Source organism: Triticum aestivum, chromosome 5D (assembly GCF_018294505.1).
Source record: "Triticum aestivum cultivar Chinese Spring chromosome 5D, IWGSC CS RefSeq v2.1, whole genome shotgun sequence".
In the NCBI taxonomy this organism is placed as follows: domain Eukaryota; kingdom Viridiplantae; phylum Streptophyta; class Magnoliopsida; order Poales; family Poaceae; genus Triticum; species Triticum aestivum.
This window is the reverse complement of record NC_057808.1, coordinates 524,901,486-524,921,864: the sequence shown is the minus strand read 5'-3', so window position 1 is coordinate 524,921,864 and position 20,379 is coordinate 524,901,486. Positions and strand designations below refer to the sequence as shown.

The 20,379-nt window shown below is 44.9% G+C and overlaps 1 protein-coding gene across 1 annotated transcript; it reads left to right on the top strand.

Annotated features, from left to right (window-relative positions):
- The first annotated feature begins 278 nt into the window (after positions 1–278).
- Positions 279–4,024, top strand: LOC123123461 (40S ribosomal protein S23). Its single transcript, XM_044543974.1, has 4 exons — positions 279–458; positions 3,171–3,326; positions 3,408–3,534; positions 3,633–4,024. Exons 1-4 carry the CDS (start codon positions 454–456, stop codon positions 3,771–3,773), a joined length of 429 nt encoding a protein of 142 aa, XP_044399909.1. The 5' UTR covers positions 279–453; the 3' UTR covers positions 3,774–4,024.
- The last annotated feature ends 16,355 nt before the right edge of the window (positions 4,025–20,379 follow it).

Below are 20,379 nucleotides of genomic sequence, written 5' to 3'. Positions count from 1 at the left end.
AACATGTTTTCAGTTGCAAGAACATTTTTGAACTGACGAATATTTTTTGCATTCGAGAACAAATTTTCAAACTCATGAACTTGTTATTGAAATTTGATTTTTTTAAATCACGATGTCTATTTTAAATTCAGAACTTTTTTTTTATCCCGAACAATTTTGTAGAGGGAAAAAGACAGAAAATATAAAAAGAGAAACGAAAATGTGGCCCAATATCACAAAATGGAACTGGAAATATGGCCCAAATAGAGGCTCATGCCATTGAATTGTTGAGCCCGTCGCCGGAGCCAAACTACCTCCGATAAACCCTTCGCCCACCTGCCCACCTACCCACCTCCAAGTCTCCAACCAAGAGACCTTTTCCGCCGCCGCCGCCGCCCCTAGCTCCAGCGCCCTCGCCGTCGGTCGCAGCCAAGCCCCCGCTTCGAGCTTCGCGACCTCCCTCGCCGATCCAACATGGGGTAATTTAACTTTCTGCACTCTACATCTCGCCTACAACTCCCGCGCTACTCCGTTCGATTTTGCTGTATCAACAGATCCACCAGAGAGCACCTTCATCTTACGATGTGCTCTTCTGGATTCTTGACCCTTTGTCCGACGCATGTATGAAATTTGAAGTGGACTATCATGAGTAGTGATCTGCATTGCTTCCGGGCCAACAAAATCCGATGTGGTTTGAGTTTTAGCTTGTAAAATGGTGGAATTGGCTTAGCACGGGGGGCTGGCCTCACTAGTAGCATTCAAGCCCTTGATGGTCTTTGCGTTTTACTTGTGTTGTTGACAGTAGTTAATTAAACGAGGCAACACTGTAGTCTGAAACATTCCTTGGTTTTTTTGCACAAATTATCCACCTTAAATCCTAAGTACCTTTTCTTTTGACAGTTTTGCCGTCAGTTGTCCATAAATCTTATGCTACTGGCTGCACCGTGCTCTATTGATTGAAGAAGCAAATGCCTTTCTTATGCCCAGTGCTCTAGACTCTAGTTACTTCTATATATTTTCTTATGCATTAGCAACGTGCCAGAATATAGGGCATTTATGCAGTAGCCTAGTGTTCTCTTGGATTATCAAGATAACCAGTGAGAACCAAAGGTCCTTGTCCTGAGGATGATTCCATTTTCTGGACCATGTACCTTTCTATGCCCATGTATACGATGTACTTTGAGTCAGCATATCCTAATTTCTGTTCTAGTGCAGTTTTTTGTATCTCTAGCTCATTGGGATATGAAGATGCGACAAGCACTTGATCTGCGACTCACATGTGGTGTCACATATGGACTTTGAAATGTTTTACTTTCATGACATGATTAGCAACATAGCAGAACATAGAGCATTGCTGTGGTAGTAGTATTCTCTTGGATTATTTGGATACCTAGTGAGTAGTGACGACCAATGGTCCTTCTCCTGAGCATGGTTCCAATTTCTCGAGCGTGTACCTTTCTATACCCATATGTCAGCTGCACTTTGACTCAACATATCCTATTGTAGTGCGTCTGTGTGTATCTCTAGCTCACTGGGATACGACGAAGTGACAAACACTTGATCTATGATTCACATGTGGTGTCACATATGGATTGTGAAATTTTTTCTATTTCATGACATCATTACTTCATTGAATTGTCCTGGAAATCTAGATTCTGTTTGTCTTCATTATTTGGTCAGGTTGTGGTTCAGGTTTTTGCGCTATTAGCTTTCTTGTTCCCACATATTGCTAATTTTGTTTTTGAGCCTTTGTTCTCCAATTTATACCAAAGCTTCTTGGCCTTATAAATCCAGCTTCTTGAGAAATGACAGCTCAGTGTGATTTAAAATACAGTGCTGAAGAATTGTCTGCGAGCTAAATACTCCCTCCGTCCCATAATATATATGTTAGCTTGAAAAACGTTCATATATTATGGGACGGGGGGAGTATTTATTTGCATGCACCATCAAGAACTGCTTTAAATTGACTAAATAAGAAATCAAGGTTGTAGCAAACAGATAGGATGAACCTAGCAATGTCCTTTATTTTGTTATTTCTTTTGCTAGTTCTGCTTTATCAGCACCTATGCTCATGGCTTGACAGACCTCTCTTTTATTCACTGGGACTTTTTAAAAATATTTATGTTAATTGGTTGTCAAGTCTTGAAAATTCTTTCATGTTTGTGACTAGTTGAACCGGCGAATTGAAAAAATATGTCAACAATGGTATACTTCTTTAGTTTAATATGGGTGTATTTGCATTCATCTACTGGACTAATTCAATTTAGTATGGATGTAACTGCATTCATTTATGTGGTGATCTGCTTGTAGTTTTGCCTCGATACTTTCTGTATGAAATGTTTTGATTTCATGACATGATTACTTCATTGAATAGTTGTGCAAATCTAGATTTGTTTGTCTTCGTTATTTTGTCCGGTGGTTGCTCGGGTTTTCTCCCTGTTGTTGGTATTTTGTTTTAGAGCCTTTGTTTTCCACTTATACTTCAGCTTCTTGGCCATATGCATTCAGAGTGAGAAGTTTATTCCAATGTAACTAATTTAACAGATTTTATGAAGGTCAGTGTGATTTTTAATAAGCAGCTGAATAGTTATCTGTGAGCTAAAATTTATTTGCATTCACTATCAAGAAGTGCTTTAAATTGGCTAATGTATAAGAAACTGAGGTTGTAGCAAACATATATGGGCTGTATTACTCAGTAATGTCCTGTATTTGTGTTATTTCTTTCGCTAGTTCTGCTTTATCAGCACCTGTTCTCAGGGCTTGAAAGACCTCTCTTTTGTTCAGTACTACACCCTCTGTTCCTAAATGTAAGATGGTTTGGCAGTTCAATTTAAACTGCCAAAATGTCTTATATTTAAAAACAAAGGTAGTACATCTTTGTGTAAATTTTGACGTTAATTGCTTGTCAAGTTCTGAAAAATTGTTTCATTTTTGTGGCAAGTTGAAACGACGAACGAAAAAACTATGTCAACAATACTGTACTTCTTTAGTTTAATATATGGATGTATTCACGTTCATCTACTTTACTAGTTCAATTTAATACGGATGTAACTGCATTCATGTACTGCAGTCGTGTACTTGTAGTTTTGAGTCGATACTTTTCATAGGGAATGTTCAAGCTGGAGCTTTTTTTACCTTTAGCTTGTTCTCATATGTTTCCTGAATGCTAACGTTTTGCGATGCTTATGCAGTAAGACACGTGGTATGGGAGCTGGGCGCAAGCTCAAGACCCACAGGAGGAACCAGCGGTGGGCTGACAAAGCCTACAAGAAGAGCCATCTGGGGAACGAGTGGAAGAAACCCTTTGCTGGTTCATCCCACGCAAAGGGGATTGTCCTTGAAAAGATGTAAATTCGATAAACTACCTGTGCCTGTTTCCTCCGTGGGATAATTGATAACTGACGCGAAACTGCTTGCACTTTATATAGTGGCATTGAAGCCAAGCAGCCCAACTCTGCTATCCGCAAGTGCGCTCGTGTCCAGCTGGTGAAGAACGGAAAGAAGATTGCCGCCTTTGTGCCAAACGATGGTTGCCTGAACTTCATCGAAGAGAATGTTAGTCTACTATTTCTGCCTTCCAGAACACCAGTGTCAACTATGATGTCACCCCCCCTCTCTGCTAAGTGCTAACACTGTCCGTGATGGATGTGTAGGACGAGGTGCTCATCGCTGGGTTCGGTCGGAAGGGGCATGCTGTGGGAGACATCCCTGGTGTCCGGTTCAAGGTGGTGAAGGTGTCGGGCGTGTCCCTCCTTGCACTCTTCAAGGAGAAGAAGGAGAAGCCCAGATCCTAAAACAGCTCCTCCCCATTCTTCCAAAGTTCCAAGATCATGGTGGCAGCCATGAAAACTTGCATCCTGCTGGTTACTCGCAATGTTTTTAAGCGTGTGGATCTTAGTTCTTGTCGAGGAAACATCTGAATTCTAAGCTGCCAAGTTTCAGTTTCTACAGTAAACCTTCGCCCTCCGTTTTTTACATGTATGCGCATCGTACTGCTGTGATATTTGACGTACCGTCATGCTCCTGTTATCCTTTTTAGCCTTTATTACTGTGTTGCTGCTGTTTTTTTAACACACTAGCAAAAGAGCCCTTGCAACGGGAGAAAAAAAACCACACATTCCTAACACAATAACCATGACTGAAGACTCCAATAGGTCCACGTGCATCTCATCTGTGTTGCCACTTATCCTCCTTCCTATCCTTCTCAACGGCGACCGCAGTGCTCACACAATCATAACACATTTGAATGTGTCAATTCTAGGGTGTCTCTCTCTCCGCATAAGATGAGCAATCTTTTTTTTTTGCCTGGAGGGTTTGCCGAGGCATGCATGCAATTGCTAATAGATGATTTCTTTCTTCTCCAAACTTATTTTGCTGAGGTTTTGATTTCCAATCCGGATATACACCGGTATGAACGAAAGATGGATCGTGCGTTATTGATTAAACTTGCGTCCTAAATATCATTAAATAAATGTTTAACAGGTAAAACAACATCATATTCATATTCTACATATTTTTTTATCAATTTTCATATATAACATGTCAAAATTAGAGTTAGGTTTAAAACATATGGATATTTTTAAAAATCATTTGAATCTACCCAAAAATAGTGGATGGACCGCGGGTTGATTAACCAAAAGATTAGAGGGTTTTCTAAAAAAAGAGCAAATCGTTGATTACCCGCGGTCCTGTTCTTGTGCTTCATGGCATATGCTCTAATCCACCATAGTGTCTTCCATCATCCAAGAGATTGATCTCATAGCCGTGGAAGTCCTTATCACCCATGGTCGCCGCCGGCGTAGACACAACCTCCACGATATTGCCGATGGACGTGAACATTCAATCTTCATGGCTAACTTGTCTTTTTTTTGTCAAATTAAGTACTCATCGTTCCAACTCAACTTGCCAAGAAAAATGTTGCGTATTCGATAATTTTAGTTATTTGGTGTGTGCCAACAAAGAAACTTACCGGCAACAAAAAAAATTAAGTTTATATTGTTGATGCGCCATTTCGAAATGGTTGGAATAACGATGTAAACAGAAAAGATGTAGTTAAGCAGAGTAAAATCCTGTTTTAAAACGGCAAGACGTACACCATTTACTTAGGAGAGGAATAAGGTTGTAACCAACTACACACCATGAGATTCATGAATAGGAGATTGATGCATTTATATAGTCTAGATATTAGTTTTTTTTTCGGGTGAAAATATTGTATTACTCGTTCCCAAGGTTCATACAATCAATCGCAGCTAGCTCTAAAACTTCCGGAGGGCCAGACCCAAGCCAAGTCAAGGTTCTTCCCTCAACACGAGCAAATCTTGCTAGGCTATCACTAACCTTATTTTGGCTGCGATTTACATGAGTTAGACATGGTCTGCTCTCACCCTTATGTCATATAGTTCAAACTTAATCTACATCCACATCTCTTGTTTAAATTCACTTGATCAAGCTCATAACTCAACCAAATTAATTTGTTCCTTTATACCTTCCATTTGATATTGCGTACTCAGCGCCTACTCTCCTTATGCAGGACGAGCGTAAAAAAATTCAATACTTTTGGACTTTTTTTTGTGGGATCAATCAGGAAAAAATGCATAATAGATCCAATTTATGGGAGCACACTGCATACATACACGTTATAGGAAATTCCTTGACAACTGTAATAATAGGCAATATGCTTATCTTTATTATTTTTTTGCAGGAATATGCTTAGCTTTATTAAGGGCACTGTCAATGGGGGAATTCCCTGCTCTAGTCAGGGTAGCAAGCGACTTAATTATATAGAGCCAAGAGCTATGCATATCCACAATCACGTTCCAGCCATCATCTCGCAGGGAGAGCCGTGCATGTCCCCCGAGTCCTTTTATTGGTGTCTTTTTTTTTCACTGGCTGCTTGATTCTGGTACAAGTGGGTGGCCTATATAAACAGATGACGTTCAACGTACAGGACCGAGGTGGGACTACTTTATTAATAACACAAACCCTTCTATGGCACAGACAATACATAGGTTCGATCCCCACCAGGCCAATATTTTTTTCCTCTTGAGGCGGCCCATCAGGACTGCGTTAGGCAGGTTTGTTTGAGGGTTGAGGCCCATGCTAGCGGGTTGTAGCGTATCAGGTTTCGTTTGGATAGTACCGGACGAAGTTTTTGCTGCTTTGAACGACGTACGAAACTTTCTACCGACGGACGAAAACTACCCCAGGTACGGACGAAAATTAGGGAGCAAGAAGCAATAGCCCATTTATTATTAATTAGGGAAAGACTAGTCAGGGTCGCTCTTGTTGAGGAACGTAGTAATTTCAAAAAATTTCCTACGCACACGCAAGATCATGGTGATGCATAGCAACGAGAGGGGAGAGTGTGTCCACGTACCCTCGTAGACCGAAAACGGAAGCGTTAGCACAACGCGGTTGATCTAGTCGTACGTCTTCACGATCCGACCAATCAAGTACCGAACGTACGGCACCTCTGAGTTCAGCACACGTTCAGCACACGTTCAGCTCGATGACGTCCCTCGAACTCCGATCCAGCCAAGCTTTGAGGGAGAGTTCCGTCAGCATGACGGCGTGGTGACGATGATGATGTTCTACCGACGCAGGGCTTCGCCTAAGCACCGCCACGATATTATCGAGGTGGACTATGGTGGAGGGGGGCACCGCACACGGCTAAGAGATCCAAGGGATCAATTGTTGTGTCCCCAAGGGGTGCCCCCCTCCCCGTATATAAAGGAGTGGAGGAGCGGGAGGGCCGGCCCTCTCTATGGCGCGCCCTAGGAGGAGTCCTACTCCCACCGGGAGTAGGATTCCCCCCTTCCAAGTAGTAGGAATAGGAGTCAAGGAAAGGAGAAAGAGAAGAGAAGGAAGGAGGGGGCGCAGCCCCTCCCCCTAGTCCAATTCGGACTAGGCCTTGGGGGCGCGCAGCCTCTCCTCTCTCTTTTCCCTAAAGCCCAATAAGGCCCATATACTCCCCGGCGAATTCCCGTAACTCTCCGGTACTCCGAAAAATACCCGAATCACTCGGAACCTTTCCGATGTCCGAATATAGTCGTCCAATATATCGATCTTTACGTCTCGACCATTTCGAGACTCCTCGTCATGTCCCCGATCTCATCCGGGACTCCGAAATACCTTCGGTACATCAAAACACATAAACTCATAATATAACCGTCATTGAACTTTAAGCGTGCGGACCCTACGGGTTCGAGAACAATGTAGACATGACCGAGACACGTCTCCGGTCAATAACCAATAGCGGAACCTGGATGCTCATATTGGCTCCCACATATTCTACGAAGATCTTTATTGGTCAAACCGCATAACAACATACGTTGTTCCCTTTGTCATCGGTATGTTACTTGTCCGAGATTCGATCGTCGGTATCTCAGTACCTAGTTCAATCTCGTTACCGGCAAGTCTCTTTACTCGTTCCGTAATACATCATGCCGCAACTAACTCATTAGTTGCAATGCTTGCAAGGCTTATAGTGATGTGCATTACCGAGTGGGCCCAGAGATACCTCTCCGACAATCGGAGTGACAAATCCTAATCTCGAAATACACCAACCCAACAAGTACCTTTCGAGACACCTGTAGAGCACCTTTATAATCACCCAGTTACGTTGTGACGTTTGGTAGCACACAAAGTGTTCCTCTGGTAAACGGGAGTTGCATAATCTCATAGTCATAGGAACATGTATAAGTCATGAAGAAAGCAATAGCAACATACTAAACGATCGAGTGCTAAGCTAACGGAATGGGTCAAGTCAATCACATCATTCTCCTAATGATGTGATCCCATTAATCAAATGACAAATCATGTCTATGTCTAGGAAACATAACCATCTTTGTTTCAACGAGCTAGTCAAGTAGAGGCATACTAGTGACACTCTTTTTGTCTATGTATTCACACATGTATCAAGTTTCCGGTTAATACAATTCTAGCATGAATAATAAACATTTATCATGAAATAAGGAAATAAATAATAACTTTATTATTGCCTCTAGGGCATATTTCCTTCAGTCTCCCACTTGCACTAGAGTCAATAATCTAGTTCACATCGCCATGTGATTTAACACCAATAGTTCACATTACCATGTGATTAACACCCATAGTTCACATCGTCATGTGACCAACACCCAAAGGGTTTGCTAGAATCAATAATCTAGTTCACATCGCTATGTGATTAACACCAAAAGAGTACTAAGGTGTGATCATGTTTTGCTTGTGAGAGAAGTTTAGTCAACGGGTCTGCCACATTCATATCCGTATGTATTTTGCAAATTTCTATGTCAACAATGCTCTGCACGGAGCTACTCTAGCTAATTGCTCCCACTTTCAATATGTATCCAGATTGAGATTTAGAGCCATCCGGATCAGTGCCAAAACTTGCATCGACGTAACCCTTTACGACGAACCTTTTGTCACCTCCATAATCGAGAAACATATCCTTATTCCACTTAGGATAATTTTGACCGCTGTCCAGTGATCTACTCCTAGATCACTATTGTACCCTTCTTGCCAAACTCTTGGTGAGGTACACAATAGGTCTGGTACACAACATAGCATACTTTATAGAACCTATGACTGAGGCATAGGGAATGACTTTTCATTCTCTTTCTACTTTCTGCTGTGGTCGGGTTTTGAGTCTTTACTCAATTTCATACCTTTGCAACACAGGCAAGAACTCCTTCTTTGACTGTTCCATCTTGAACTAATTCAAAAACTTGTCAAGGTACATACTCATTGAAAATCTTATCAAGCGTTTTGATCTATCTCTATAGATCTTGATACTCAATATGTAAGCAGCTTCATCAAGGTCTTTCTTTGAAGAACTCCTTTCAAATACTCCTTTATGCTTTCCAGAATAATTCTACATTATTTCCGATCAACAATATGTCATTCACATATACTTATCAGAAATGCTGTAGTGCTCCCACTCACTTTCTTGTAAATACAAGCTTCACCGCAAGTCTGTATAAAACTATATCCTTTGATCAACTTATCAAAGCGTATATTCCAACTCCGAGATGCTTGCACCAGTCCATAGATGGATCGCTGGAGCTTGCATATTTTGTTAGCACCTTTAGGATTGACAAAACCTTTTGGTTGCATCATATACAACTCTTCTTTAATAAATCCATTAAGGAATGCAGTTTTGTTTATCCATTTGCCAGATTTCATAAAATGTGGCAATTGCTAACATGATTCGGACAGACTTAAGCATAGATACGAGTTAGAAACTCTCATCGTAGTCAACACCTTGAACTTGTCGAAAAACCTTTTGCGACAATTCTAGCTTTGTAGATAGTAACACTACTATCAGCGTCCTTCTTCCTCTTGAAGATCCATTTAATCTCAATGGCTCGCCTATCATTGGGCAAGTCAATCAAACTCCATACTTTGTTCTCATACATGGATCTCATCTCAGATTTCATGGCCTCAAGCCGTTTTGCGGAATCTGGGCTCATTATCGCTTCCTCATAGTTTGTAGGTTCGGTATGGTCAAGTAACATGACCTCCAGAATAGGATTACCGTACCACTCTGGTGCGGATCTTACTCTGGTTGACCTACGAGGTTCGGTAGTAACTTGATGTGAAGTTTCATGATCATCATCATTAGCTTCCTCACTAATTGGTGTAGGTGTCACAGGAATCGGTTTCTATGATGAACTACTTTCCAATAAGGGAGCAGGTACAGTTACCTCATCAAGTTCTACTTTCCTCCCACTCACTTCTTTCAAGAGAAACTCCTTCTCTAGAAAGGATCCATTTTAAGCAACAAAGATCTTGCCTTCGTGTCGTGGAATTGTCACGGCAGATGTCCTCGTGTAAGGACTTAGTCGTGGAGCCATCGCAGCTAGGAAGCTTAAAGGGGTTAAACGGGACAAAGGACACGAGGATTATACTGGTTCGACCCCTTACGTTGAAGGTAAAATCCTACTCTAGTTGAGGTGGTATTGCTTAGGGTTTCGATGACCAGGAGCTAAACCGCTCTGCTTGGCTATCGATCTGATCTTACTTGTCATGAACCGCCGCCGGGTCGTCCCTTTATATAGAAAGGTTAACGCCCAGCGGCTCTCAGAGTTCCGGCCGGCTCATAAACTGTGTCCGGCTTGGACTCTTAACTATTCTTGCCTTACACTACAAGTCATGCCACAACGGCGGTTTGCCACTACGGGCCCTAAGTCGCCTCTGGGCCTTAGACCTATTACTAAACCGCCATCCTTAACCTGTCCTTGGGCTTCTGAACGAAAAGCCGTTGCAACGTAACCTGGCCCATCTTGGGCGGGTTACACCGGTAGCTATATCCTCAACATTAGGCCCCAGATTGATTTGAACCGGTTCATGTCAATCTTCAATATCTTAAGAAAAAATCTTCCGGCTTCTGTTTGCGCGAAGGTTATAACCCGCCATGATGTCATCCTCTGGATTCTTGGTAACCCGACGTGACGTCATCCGCCATTAATGCACATTCTGCCCAACGTATCTCAACGGATCCTTATCTTTAATAATTATCCCGAAAATCGAGGCGCCTCAGCAGCTGGATAATCATGTCTTTAGCCTCCTTGTTTCTCGCGCCCACTTAACAGCCGTCCCTTATAAATAGGCTCGACCGGGTCCTCTCTCACTCTTCCCTTTCCATCGTCTTCCTCCTCTCAACGCCTCAGAGCCCGAGCTCCGCCACCGCCGTCGCGCCTCTCGTCTTCCTCAGCCTCGGCCGCTGCATCAACCTGAGCTAGTCCAGAGAACGGCGACGACTCTCCGCAGTGAACCTGCAACTGTAAGTCCTCTTCTTCTCAAACGTCAGATCCGCATTAGGGTTCCCCGTTCCTCCCTGTTCTTCGTAGTTCATCTCAGTTCTTTTATAGTTCTTCCACCGCGACTTCTTTTGATTCGAAAAACAGTACAGAATTCCTGCGGTAGTGGTTTCGCACCCATTTCCAATACTAGCAGATCCCTTTTGCTTGCAAAAAGACCTCATTAGAACTTATGAACTTCTCTGTGCCAGCTTTTAGGTCTAGAAAATTTTCCTTTCTGGACGATCGTTTGATCCAAAATAATTACTGCAACCTGTGAAACTTGTTTGTGCAACACTTAGGCAAAAATTGCATCTGTTAGCTATAGCGGCTCATATCAGCGGCTTAAAAAAGGCGATGCTTCATGAATATTCCGGGTCATCCATAACGGAGTCAAATAAGTTAATTGCTCACGATATCCATAGCGGCTTAAATAACCTGACACAATTGGCCATATATCATTAGGCCCCTTCATAAGCCGCCACCTTAAATACTGAACCAAAATTTTCCTCCGGCTTAAATTTGAATCGGAAATTTTATTTTGTTATAGGCTTCCATCCTTCACAATGCCGCCCAAGGCTCCCAAGGCGCCCATTACATGCAACTGGGTTAGATCCAACGTTACTGATAGCACCTTAGCTGACATCGTGAAAACGGGTTACCTGCCCAAGAAAGAGGTCATGTCCTATCGTGCTCCTGACCCGTCCGAAGAGAGACCTCAACCCAAGGACGGAGAGGTTGTCATATTTGCTGATCACATGAGCCGGGGCTTTGCTCCTCCCGGCTCAAAATTCTTCAGAGATGTTCTGCACTTTTTCGACCTGCGACCTCAAGACATTGGACCCAATTCCGTGTCAAACATTTGTAACTTCCAAGTGTTCTGTGAGGTGTACCTTGGAGAAGAGCCCAGCTTACTACTCTTTAAAGAGTTATTCTAGCTGAACCGCCAAAATGAATGTGCCAATGGGCCCAGCCTGGAGCTCGGTGGAATCTCAATCCAACGACGGAGAGATTGTCTCTTTCCTTATGCTGAGCCGCCAAGCCACCCGAAGGACTGGAACCAGACATGGTTCTACTGCCAAGACACTTCTCCGGCTGATGAGAATCCACTGCCCGGTTTTCGCGCCTTGCGTCTGGAATCAAATCACCCCTTGCCAGATAAACTATCTCAAGCTGAACGTCAGCCACTTACTCCCACCATTAACAAGATCAGAGCTCTTCTGGGGAACGGCCTGAATGGCATTGATCTGGTCCGGGTCTGGATTGCCTGGCGGATGATTCCTTTAAGCCGCCGCCCCGGCTTAATGTGCGATTATACGGGCCGGAAGGATGATCCTCTTCGGCTTAGTCCCAACGACTTACCTGAGGACGTCATTGATGACATGACCAAGTCTCTTCTGAACGAGAGCCTGGCAGATTGTGGGAGAACAGGCTTAAGTCCTTTCTGCAAGGCTAACCCGGCCCCAGCGGTAAACTATTGACCTGAACACCTCACCTTCCATTTTAACGATTTCGTCTTAACTTCAAAAACCTTTGTTGTATTTTACAGGCTAATGATAAATTCTGGAAGGTTAAGTATGACCATGAAGCTGCTAAGAAAGCCAGAAAGGTTAAAAAAGCCGCCAGGAAAGCCACTCCCCGCAAGAAGGGGAGTAAACCTAGCGCCTCGGACCTGCTTCACCTGGAAGACACCTCCGAGTCAGAGGTAGCCCTTGACTCTTTAGGCTCCTTTTTTAACCATTTTATTGACATGGATTATCAGCAGGAGGACACCGGAACGAGTCATGAAGTGATTGAAGAGGTAACTATAATTTCCTCTGACTCGGAGCCCTTGCCAAGACTGAAAGTCCGAAGAGTAACCCGGAAAGTAAGATTTTTACATCCTTTAGCTTATCAAGATCCTCAATTTCTTTTGAAGCGACAGATTTATGAGAGTCGGAGGCAGACCCGGACCAGCAAGGATGCAGACCTCTCCTCCGGCTTACCCGAAGCATCAAGGAAGCGCCGGACTGAGGTTATCTCCGACTTATATCCTTTTCATCCTTTGGCGGGCGTCACTCGTCAACCACTCAATTCTTCTGATTCAAACTATCAGGGAACTTCACCTTCCTCCGGCGACTCCATGCAGTCTAGCTTGCCGGCTTTCAAAACTGCACCCGGGTAATGATGATCAGCTTATTTTGTGCTTATCTTACTCATGTTTTTGCACTAACCCTTTGACTTTCAGTGTACAAGTAAAGCCCAGCAAGAGGGCGAAGAAAAATAAGCCGGCCAAAGAGCCGGTCCTGACTGAACCTGATGCTTCTGCTCATGAGCCGCCGTCTGCACCAGCTCCTGAAACCGCCATTGCTCCATCTGATGAACAAGTTATGGAAGGTTCTGATAACCCGGAGATCCCCAGCCCGGCTCATCCAGATGATCCGGACGTTGTAATTACCCGGACCGAGTTTGTTGAACCGGGAAGACCCACCGTGTTGGCTAGGTGCTCTGCCAAGGAAGAACTTCTGGAACGCCGCAGGGCCAGGCTGGACACCACTGATTATGCTCATCTGAGCCTTGGAGATATTGTCTCTGGCTATATTAATCAAGTGCACAAGAGCCGGGACCTGGAAATTGATATGGTGAAGCAAATACAACAAAAGTCTGAGGTATAACTCTCTTGCTTACTCCATAATTATCCTTACCATGCCAGCCCCCAAGTCTATTACTTATGATGAAATATGTTGTAGACTTAATGCCGGCTTAGTAATCACTGCAAGAAAACCGGCTTACCTGGTAACACTCGAGGGCCGGTTTAAACAGCATAGTTGAACCGGTCCTTACCTTGTTTTAATCAAGTAGTTGAGCAGCTTTACGCATTAGCCCCCAAGTGCCAAGTACCTTTGCCTGCAAAGTGCTTGGGACTTATTTTCATGATCCGGCACTGTAAACAGAGCTCTTCAGCATACATTAGCCCCCAAGTGCCAAGTGTCTTTGCTTGCAAAGTGCTTGGGACTTAATGTTGCATTATAATCACCCTAACCGTAACCCGGAACTTGTACAGGCCGTCTGTAAGAAATTTGAATCGGAAATCTCTGATCTGAAGAACCGCCTGAAGACTCAGGAAAATGAAACCCAAAAGGCCAACTCCAAATTTGAATTCAGTGTATCTGCACAAGAGAAACTGAAGAAAAAGTTTGAAGCAGTAAGAAAAGCCTGGGCAGATGAAAAAACTGCTTTGCTCAGCCGGGCCGAACAAGCGGAGGCCACTCTTACTGAAAGAACCGCCGAGCTATCCGGCTTAAAACGCCATGTATCTGAGATGGTCTCCGCAATCTTTGGTAAGTTACTCTGTAAGTTTCTAACTAGTTTACATCGTTCGTTTCCCATAAGTATCTCAATTGCCATCAGCTCACCTGACTTTGTAATGCAGGTCCCAGGAGTTCCAATCTCAACCAGAACGTGCTGACCAAGCTGAAGGCGGTTTATACCTTAGTAGAACAACTTTACACCGGGTCACAACGTGCCTTAGCCGTTGTGGCTCTGTCAAACAAAGTTTCCACTCATCTGGCAGATGTACTCAGGCGGCTTGCCATGCTTCCTCAACGCTTCGAAGAGTTAAGACGAGCTTCTGCAAGAGCCGGAGCCATAGCCGCTCTAAGCCGGGCCAAGGCGTTTCTACCGGAGCTAGACCCGGCTGACATCGCCCTTGGGTATCCTAGATTGAAGGAAGATGGCACTCCCTTTGACCAGAAAGACTTCGCCGCTTGTGTGAAGAGTGTACGCCCGGTGGCCACTTTGATTGGTAATGATACAGACCTTACCAAATATCAACCGGGCTATGACGCGGAGACTCAGAGGATCCCAACACCTCATTATGAAGCAGTCAGCCTGATTCCTCCGACTCGTAAGCATACCTTCGCCCTTGAAGTTGACCCGGCCGGGTTAATTGATGATGAAGCTCAATTTGAAGCCTTGAGTGGCATTGACTGGAAATCATCAACCTTCCAGGACATGGAAACAGCCGGAGGAGCGGAGAGGGATGAGCCGGAAGCTTCAACCCAACAAGCACCTTTGATTTCTTAGGCGGCTCATGGTTATGTCTCAAAAACAATGCCTCACCTTTTGGACTCGGGGAGTCCTGTAATAGAGTAGGACGAACACTTAATTTTGTCGTGCCATCGTGCACGTGTGTAGCGCTTAACTCTATTTAAACTGCCCTTTTATATTCTTCCGGGTTATGTTTGATCCTCTGCTTTCCTTAAGTTTAAAGAGCTGTCTTTAATTGTCCTGCATAGAAAACAAATCACAAGTCTCTAGGCGGCTTACCGCATGGAGAGTCATATATTTTACATATAACCCGGAATATGAATCAAAGTCATAATAAACCGGCTCTCAATTATATCTTCGAGATAATCATAACGGCATACCTGCGAGCCTTCAAGTACACTTCCGGTTTATGTAACCCGAATAATGAGGTTGAGAACTCAACTCCGGTTCACCAGCACATATAATGCTTATTATGTGCTATCAACATTATTAATCAAGGTTAAGCCGGTGGAATAAGAACCACCCTTGAATACTTTTGATATCATCAAAAGAACTGGTTTGCAAACCAAGAGATCTCAAAAATTTAGGGCTTCTGATTCGAATACGACCAGAGAACCGTCCCAAAGGGGTTAAGCTAAGATTCGAATGCGATCATATAGCCCCCAGTGGCTTTGGCGTTGCCGATCAAGAGGGTACCGACAACTATGTTCTCTTTGGTTCGAATACGACCTATGTTTGAATAGGAAGCCCCCAAATGACCTTGAGAGTTGTTTAACGACGCTGATTCGAATACGATCCACGTCGGTTCTCAAAGGGGTTGAGCTATGATTCAAATATGATCAAGAAAAACTCCCCAATGAGCTCGGCAATATGCCAATCAAGTGGGTATCGACAGCTATGTTCTCTTTGGTTCGAATACGACCTATGTTTGAACAGGAAGCCCCCAAGTGATCATATTTTTAACGGCTAGATTCGAATATGATCATAAGCCGGACCAACCTCCAAGTGACCATGTAACATTACAATGAAAATAACAATGATACATTTACCTTTGGAGGAAAAAAGGACAGAGGTCCTGCTTTATTATTTATCACAATATATACATGGCTATAGAAATATGTACATTATGAGAGCCGGTGGCTCAAGTGTAATAAGGCCGAAGCTGAGCTATGTTCCACGGCCGACGGGTCTCCTCCTCCGACTTACGTGAATCTTTGTGCTCCCGAACATCGATAAGGTAGTATGACCCGTTGTGCAAGTTCTTGCTGACCACAAAGGGCCCTTCCCAAGGTGGGGATAGCTTGTGTGCATCTGTTTGATCCTGGATGAGCCGGAGCACCAAATCACCTTCCTGAAAGACCCTGGACTTAACCCGGCGGCTGTGATAGCGGCGCAGGTCTTGTTGGTAAATCGCCGAGTGAGCTGCTGCTACATCACGTTGTTCGTCCAACAAGTCAAGAGCATCTTGACGCGCCTGCTCATTATCCGCCTCGACATAAGCCGCCACTCGAGGCGAGTCATGACGGATGTCGCTAGGGAGGACCGCCTCAGCTCCGTAAACCATGAAGAAAGGTGTGTAACCCGTAGACCTGTTAGGAGTAGTATTGATGCTACATAATACAGAAGGTAATTCCTCCACCCAACAACTCGGTGTCCGTTGCAAAGGGACCAAAAGCCGGGGCTTGATGCCCTTCAAGATTTCCTGATTGGCACTCTCAGCTTGACCATTGGATTGAGGGTGAGCCACTGATGAAACATCAAGCCGAATATGCTCTCGTTGACAAAAAAATCCGCCATGGCGCCTTTAGATAGATTGGTACCATTGTCAGTTATAATGCTGTGGAAAACCAAAGCGAAATATCACCTTTTTCATGAACTGAACCGCCGTGGCTGCGTCACACTTACTAACTGGCTCTGCCTCAACCCACTTCGTGAACTTGTCAACCGCCACCAAAAGGTGGGTCTTCTTATCTTTGGACCTTTTGAAAGGCCCAACCATATCAAGCCCCCAGACTGCAAATGGCCAAGTGATTGGAATCATCCTCAACTCTTGAGCCGGCACGTGAGCCCGTCTTGAGAACTTCTGACAACCGTCACATTTACTGACCAAGTCCTGTGCATCAGCATGAGCCGTCAGCCAATAAAAAACATGACAAAAAGCCTTGGCCACAAGGGATTTTGAGCCGGCATGATGGCCACAATCCCCCTCGTGAATCTCACGTAAAATTTCTTGACCTTCCTCAGAGGAAACACAACGCTAAAAAGCTCCAGTGATACTGCGATGATGCAGCTCGCCATTGACAATTATCATTGACTTAGACCGCTGGGTTATTTGTCTGGCCAAAGTTTCATCCTCAGGCAATTCTCCCCGGGTCATGTAAGCCAAGTATGGCACTGTCCAATCTGGGATAACGTGGAGAGCCGCCACCAACTGTGCTTCTGGGTCAGGAACAGCCAAGTCTTCCTCTGTAGGTAACTTGACAGAAGGGTTATGCAGAGTATCCAAGAAAATATTAGGCGGCACCGGCTTTCGCTGAGAGCCTAACCGGCTTAATGCATCAGCCGCCTCGTTCTTTCTGCGATCGATGTGCTCTACTTGGTAACCCTGAAAATGTCCAGCAATGGCATCAACTTCGCGGTGATAAGCCGCCATGAGTGGGTCCTTGGAATCCCACTTGCCTGATACTTGTTGGGCCACCAAATCTGAGTCACCAAAGCACCTTACCCGGCTTAAGCTCATCTCCTTAGCCATCCGAAGACCATGGAGCAAGGCCTCGTACTCAGCTGCATTGTTAGCACAGGGAAATATCAACCGTAGTACATAACAAAACTTGTCACCTCGAGGGGAAGCTAATACAACTCCAGCCCCCGAGCCCTCCAATTGCCTGGACCCGTCGAAGTGAATAGTCCAGTATGTATTATCCGGTTTCTCTTCAGGCACCTGCAGCTCTGTCCAATCGTTGATGAAATCCACCAATGCTTGAGATTTGATAGCAGTGTGTGGCACATACTTTAGACCATGAGGCCCAAGTTCTATAGCCCACTTAGCAACTCTTCCTGTGGCTTCTCTGTTTTGGATGATATCTCCTAGGGGAGCAGAAGTAACCACAGTGATAGGGTGGCCCTGGAAATAATGCTTAAGCTTCCGGCTTGCCATGAACACCCCATAAACAAGCTTCTGCCAATGCGGATACCGTTGTTTGGACTCAATGAGTACTTCGCTGACGTAGTAAACCGGCCGCTGAACCGGATGTTCCTTACCCGCTTCCTTACGCTCCACCACCACAGCCACACTAACGGCTCGTGTGTTAGCAGCTACATACAACAATAAAGGCTCCTTATCGACAGGAGCAGCAAGGACTGGCGGCTCAGCCAGCTGTCTTTTCAAATCCTCAAAAGCAGCATTAGCAGCATCATTCCAGACAAAGTCATCTGTTTTCTTCATCATCTGATATAGTGGCATGGCCTTTTCACCTAACCGGCTTATAAATCGACTCAAAGCAGCGACGCGACCCGCCAGACGCTGGACGTCATTTATGCACGCCGGCTTAGCCAGAGAGGTGATTGCCTTGATCTTCTCTGGGTTAGCTTCAATGCCTCTGTGAGAAACCAGAAAACCCAAGAGCTTGCCTGCAGGAACACCAAAAACACACTTGGCCGGGTTAAGCATCATCTTGTAGACCCGGAGATTATCAAAGGTCTCTCTCAGATCATCTATCAAGGTCTCCTTCTCTCTGGATTTGACCACGATATCATCCACATAGGCATGAACATTGTGCCCAATCTGATTATGAAGACAATTCTGCACGCAACGCTGGTAAGTCGCCTGTGCACTCGTGAGCCCAAAAGGCATAGACACATAACAGAAGGCTCCAAAGGGAGTAATGAACGCCGTCTTCTCTTGGTCCTTAACAGCCATTTTGATCTGATGGTAACCAGAGTACGCATCCAAAAAACTCAAACGCTCACAACCTGCCGTAGCATCAATAATTTGATCAATACGGGGGAGAGCAAAAGGATCAGCCGGACAAGCCTTGTTTAAATCCGTATAGTCCACACACATACGCCAGGTGCCATTCTTCTTGAGCACGAGCACCGGGTTAGCTAACCATTCTGGATGAAAGACTTCAACGATAAACCCGGCTGCCAAGAGACGGGCTACTTCCTCACCAATGGCTTTCTGCCTCTCCTCATTAAACCGCCGGAGGAATTGCCTGAATGGCTTAAATTTCAGATCAATATTGAGAGTGTGCTCAGCGAGTTCTCTTGGTACACCCGGCATGTCCGAAGGTTTCCATGCAAAGATGTCCCTGTTCTCACGGATGAACTCGATGAGCGCGCCTTCCTATTTCGGATCCAGATTGGCACTGATGCTGAACTGCTTAGATGAGTCACCTGGAACAAATTCAACAAGTTTAGTCTCATCGGCCGACTTAAATTTCATTACCGGCTCATGCTCCGTGGTTGGCTTTTTCAAAGACGTCATATCTGCCGGGTCAACATTATCCTTGTAAAACTTCAACTCCTCTGTTGCACAAACAGATTCAGCGTAAGCAGCGTCACCTTCCTCGCACTCCAAAGCTATCTTTCGGCTGCCGTGAACCGTAATGGTCCCATTGTGACCCGGCATATTGAGCTGCAAGTATACGTAACACGGCCGTGCCATGAACTTGGCGTAAGCCGGCCGCCCAAATAGAGCATAGTACGGGCTTCTTATTTTAACCACCTCGAAAGTCAGTTTTTCCGTCCTGTAGTTGTACTCATCTCCAAAGGCTACTTCCAGTTCGATCTTACCAACTGGATACGCCGACTTACCGGGCACCACACCATGGAAAACAGTGTTGGACTGGTTGAGGTTTTTATCAGTCAACCCCATATGACGGAAGGTCTCATAATAGAGGATATTGATGCTACTGCCTCCGTCCATGAGCACCTTAGTGAACTTATACCCCCCAACCTGAGGAGCCACCACTAAGGCCAGGTGACCCGGATTATCAACCCGGGGAGGGTGATCTTCCCTACTCCATACAATAGGCTGCTCAGACCATCTCAAATAATGTGGAACCACCGGCTCAACAGCATTCACAGCCCTCTTATGAAGCTTCTGGTCTCGCTTGCACAGACTAGTAGTAAACACATGATACTGTCCACTTTGAACTGCTTTGGATTGGTCTGGTATCCCCCCTGCTGCTGCTGATTACCCTGGCCAGATTGCTGATTAAAACCCCCTTAAAAATTCTGAGAATTGGAATTAGAGCCGCCGCCCGGGGCATGAAAGCCGCCGGCGCCTGAGCCGCCGCCCTGCCCATTGTTGCCATTAAAAGCGTTGGAATTTTTGAAGGCTTTCATGATTGCGCAGTATTTTCATAGATGAGTGGCCGGCTTCTCCCTAGAGCCACGCCTTGGACAGGGCTCATTCAACAATTGCTCAAGCGTCGGGCCTGACCCGCCGGTTCGGGGAGGTGGTCTCCCCTTACGTCGGTGGTTGTTACCCTGCGCATTGGTGTTGGCCACAAACTCCATACTGCCATCAGCCTTACGTTTGTTACCTCCCTGGTTCACCGGGTTATGC